The 5,000-nt window shown below is 37.8% G+C and overlaps 1 protein-coding gene across 2 annotated transcripts in view; it reads left to right on the forward strand.

Annotated features, from left to right (window-relative positions):
* Positions 1-5,000, forward strand: part of LOC138011782 (gamma-aminobutyric acid receptor subunit alpha-1-like) — a 30,124-nt gene that overhangs the window by 12,211 nt on the left and 12,913 nt on the right. Inside the window, exons 2-4 of one of the 2 annotated variants that reach the window (XM_068858960.1) lie at positions 2,258-2,347; positions 3,628-3,698; positions 3,791-3,861. In XM_068858960.1, the coding sequence (XP_068715061.1) occupies positions 2,292-2,347; positions 3,628-3,698; positions 3,791-3,861 (198 nt within the window). In that variant the 5' untranslated portion in view covers positions 2,258-2,291. Of the gene's footprint in view, positions 1-2,257; positions 2,348-3,627; positions 3,699-3,787; positions 3,862-5,000 lie in introns of both variants that reach the window. The other variant, XM_068858959.1, reaches the window with a different exon arrangement.

The following is a 5,000-nucleotide window of genomic DNA, read 5'->3' on the forward strand; positions in this document are numbered from 1 at the left end:
TTTGCCGATTTTGGGGCTCATTTTGTTGAAACTCAAGCACTCTTCCAACAGACTTGTTTAATTTCGTGACTTATGCGCTGCTTACAGTTCACTACTACAAAAATCCTCCTCGTATCACATTTCAACACACGTATGCAAATTTGTTAAGCTCGAAAATTACTGACACAACATGACAAATGTACAAAACGGGGAAATTTCACAGAAATCTTTTCCAACTAAACATTTATTGACACAAACATCGCATTTGCTATAAGAGGCAAAAAAACCCTTCCTATTTCAATTGCGTGCGTGCGGACGAGACACACAATCGGTGCCACAGAGCGTTTGCTTTTAAATAAATTTCTGACAGTTCGCATCAAACCCTTTTCGAAATAACCTTGACCGTGAATAATAAAGCACACAAGAGACAAGAAGCTTTCATTTAAATAATTTTTCACTGTCACATTTCCATTTTTTTTTTTTTTTACCTTTGCGGAGTTAAGTCAGAAAATGAATGTAACTTTCCAGACAACTTAGATGCGACTTCAGTATGGAGGGTGTAAACTGCAGGTTGCAAGTTGCAGGTTAGAGTTGCAGGTCACTGTTTCAGCAAAGCTGAAACAACCCAAAACTTTACTAATGTTAACATTAGGCCTCAAAAAACAATGCTAGTTTAGGGTTAGCATTTTTGTAAAGGTTGGGTTGTTTCAGTAATAGTAAAACAATGACCCTCCAACCTGCACTTTACACCATCCGACTTCAGTAAACATAGTGATACATTCAAGGAGTTCGATTCCTTCAATGTTCGTCAAATCCATAAAAGAATTGCTATTTGACTTCAGTGTTGTATATAATACCAAGTTAGTAAAATATTAGAAACAAAGCTTACTTGATATCCAACGGCGAAAAATGAAACTGTTCTCGAAGACCATTACTCGTCGCTTTAGAGGTTCCAGATATATTTTTCACCACCTGTGTTGTTTTTCAAATTGACCTTCCATTCTTGAGCTCCATAAGGGTATATTTTGTTTAAAGATCCAGTAAAACGCTATTCGCGTTACAATGACTTTCGCTGCCATTCCAAGTTAATAATTAAATGTCTTCCCGTGTGCACCGGATTCCTTCAATGTTCGTCAAATCCATAAAAGAATTGCTATTTGACTTCAGTGTTGTATATAATACCAAGTTAGTAAAATATTAGAAACAAAGCTTACTTGATATCCAACGGCGAAAAATGAAACTGTTCTCGAAGACCATTACTCGTCGCTCTAAAGGTTCCAGATATATTTTTCACCTCCTGTGTTGTTTTTCAAATTGACCTTCCATTCTTGAGCTCCATAAGGGTATATTTTGTTTAAAGATCCAGTAAAACGCTATTCGCGTTACAATGACTTTCGATGCCATTCCAAGTTAATAATTAAATGTCCTCCCGTGTGCACCGGAGAAATCTACGCATTACCCCACCCCCTCTCAAACCTAACAAAATACGCACAGGACACTCAATAGCTATGCACAAAGACACCACTTAGCAGGGGAGTGACAGGCAAGACTTTTCATGACACGGAAAAAAACAAATTACGGAGAAATGAATCGCAGATTCCGACTGGGTTTGGCAACCCAGTAAAAAAAAAAAAACTTTTAAACCGTGTTTAACTAAACATCTTCAAAACATGGTAAAGGTTTGGTGTTAACGGGACTTAATTCTATATTATATTGGGACAAAGGACAATTTCAACAGAGCTTTTTCAAGTAATTTCTTGTGAGGCTTTGCTCGAACATTAAAGGGAGTTTCACACCAGAAATACCGTCCAATAATAGAAGGATAAGTTCTTCGGATATTGACGTAATAACGGATGTCATTGACAATGAATCATTCAGTCAAACAGAGTTCGTTGCACCGATTGTTCCTGTAGAAGAACAAACCTGGGATTAAATATATTTGCGTGGGGCGATAAAAACGTAACGGTTTTACGAAAAAGAATATAGAGAGGCTTCTTGAGCGAAGAACAAGAAGTGAGCTGTTTTCCTTCTTAATCTGTCTTAAGACTACCACATTTCATGACATTTGCATTAACTGCTAAGTATCCTTTCATTGTCAGAGAAGACAAGTTAAAAAATCTTGGTGACGTTGTAGGTCCTAGTAAGAGAAACGCTCATTTCCGGTTTCTATCCACAGCTGCTCAAAAACGTCTCTCGCTTAACCTCCTGAAATACATGCAAATTTCTTAATTGAAGTCAAATTGAAGTCAATTTATACTATCTTCTTTTATTTGCGTAGTGTTAGTAAATTCAAAATTGTCTGTACCGCAAGAATGGCTATGAAGTCGACAGGAATTCTACTATTTCTTCTACTGTGCTGCTATGAAGTGTAAGTACCTTAATTTTTCAAGCGTCCATAAGAGATAATTGGTTCAATTGTCTAGAAAAGTGCGAGGATCGTTTCTCTCTTTCGTTTAGTTAATGGACCTTGCTATAGCTAGAAACACGGCCCATGGAAATGGAAAGTTATTCTTACATGAGAATGCAACAGTTGGTGATTAGAGTTGATGGTACATGCATACCATGCCCCACAAGTTTGTGTTTAATTTCTATTTATCTATAATTGACCATTGATCGAGCGGGCAGTATGCCAAAGTACCACCGCTAAACGTATTTGGCAATCTGTTGACTCGTTTTTCTACAATGGAGGTTAAAATTCGTAGGACATCAGTTTGCGACGTGCAGATCAATCTATATCACACCCCTCCCCTCCCCCAAACAATGTTGAAGGTCTCAAAATGGCTGTACAACTGTTTGCATTTAACCACATTGTAGGAAGGAGAAGGAGGTGTACAGTGAACACCTGAAATAGGTTGTGTCCGTTCGATTTACACAAACGATGTTTTTCATATATTTTGCAACGTTGTTAATGACTGTCCCAAAAAATTTTGTTCCCAGTGTACACAAAGCTAAACTAGCGACAGCTGATATTACACGTAATGAAGCAAATCTGTCGTCATCGTGTAATGCTCCATTAGTTCCTCCTCGTGTTAACAATAACCTTTCTATGTCTGTGTATAAAGTGAATTGTCCGAAGGTTTCTGCATACAGGGCTTGATGTCCCGTGCGTTCGCTCTGAGGCGAGCTCTTGCACTAGGTCTTTCGGGTGGCCATAATACTTTCGCCTGACTGAAGATTCTTGATTGCGTCCATACTAAGGAAGTATAAAAAAAAACCCTGAGAAGAAAGGCAGTGCCTGACTCTCGACATATTTGGCTTCACCGTTCAATCAGCCTTACGGCTCTATCTGGTATTTGATATTATACTAACGAAGTAGGAAATTTCCAACACACTCAGATATGAGTCATTGTCAACATGATCATAGTCATCGTCCTTATCATCGTCGTCACTACAAGCGTCATAATCGTCATCGTAATTATCGTGGCAATCGTCATTATCATCGGCGTCATCGTCATTGTCGTCAACATCATCTCTATTATCATCATCGTCATGATCATCATCATCATCTTTATCATCGTCATCGTCGTCGTCATCATCTTCATCATTATTATCATCATCGTTGACGTCGTAATGATTATAATCATCGTCGTCAATGTCGTGATTATCATCATCATCATTCACTATTTTTTTTTTCTATTCCGTCAACAGTATGTCTTGCGATAGCGAAGTGAATAACACATTTTTTAAAGACTACGACAGAACTACCCACCCAAACTTTGGTATGTATAACTACTCCGATGAACTCGAGCAAACTATACGAGTCAAGCAACAAGGCAGGTAATAACTGTCATTTTCTTTTACCCTTTAGAAGAAGGTACGCCAACGAAAATTCGAAGCAGCATCGACATCGAATCGTTTGCAAACATCGAGGAAGCTAACATGGTACGCAAAAAAAATTTTTACAATCGTTGTTTTACGGTTTTGTAAGTTTAGATTGTTGCTTGCTTTGATCAATCCGAGAGGGCGTGGCTGGTACAGTAATAGCGTGGGTCATTTACCGGAGCGAACAATAACCATCTGTTTCAAATAACAATTTACGATTATTATTAGTAGTATTACCACTGTCGTTATTATTATGATGATAGTGATGATGTTTGTGAACATTATTAATTAATACTAAAGCCGTGTTCACACTCAACGTTGATTATGATCAACTGAAGTATGATTCAGGCTATCATACTCCATTCAAGTTTATTCAATTATGGTTCTGTTCACATCTGCGAAAATTCAAATGCAATAGGCTGGGTGACCTCGCAGTGTGAGACAAAATGGCGCCGTACCCTGTGGCTGCCACGATTATCATCACCATGCTTGGGGCGAGAAGAGAACCAAGGATAGGCTTCCGAAAATAGAAGAAGACACCAAATAGCAATCAGAAAGGTTCGTGTGCTCATATATATACCACCACGTGTTCGCCATTCTGTTCAATTACGCACTGTAATTACTTCAAACAACTGCCTTCAGGTTGTTTGAAATATTATAATCCAATCATAATCAATCGCTGTAATTGGTTGATGTGAACTTATATCATATTTAATTCAATAATAATTCGATCATAATCGAGGCCTAATGTGAACACGGCTTAACCCTTCTTCAAAACTGCACCTGTTTATGCATTTATAAGGATAAAATTTCTTTGACCTGGGCCATTTAATAAGAATAAAACACCAACAGCGGTTACAAACATTTGCTTGAACTGCATAACTCTTTTTACACTAGCTTAACGTTTCGTATGTTGCAAAATACGTCATCAGAAGTGATTATTATTCAGTTACAGATAAATTTAAAATTCGAAAATACAAATGAATGGACTAAGACCGAACGAAATTGATTGACATAAAACGATAAGAATATGATAATAACAGAGATAACGTTTCTCATTGCCACCGTTTTCGTTTAAGGCTGTCTTTGAATGGCCCAATTTATACTAGAGACGGATAATCCGTCTGGACGAATTATCCGTCTGGTCGTTTAATCCGACCAGTATAAATACGGGACGAACTGTAAAGCACAGTATTAGT

The sequence above is a fragment of the Montipora foliosa genome, chromosome 7 (assembly GCF_036669935.1).
Source record: "Montipora foliosa isolate CH-2021 chromosome 7, ASM3666993v2, whole genome shotgun sequence".
NCBI lineage: Eukaryota > Metazoa > Cnidaria > Anthozoa > Scleractinia > Acroporidae > Montipora > Montipora foliosa.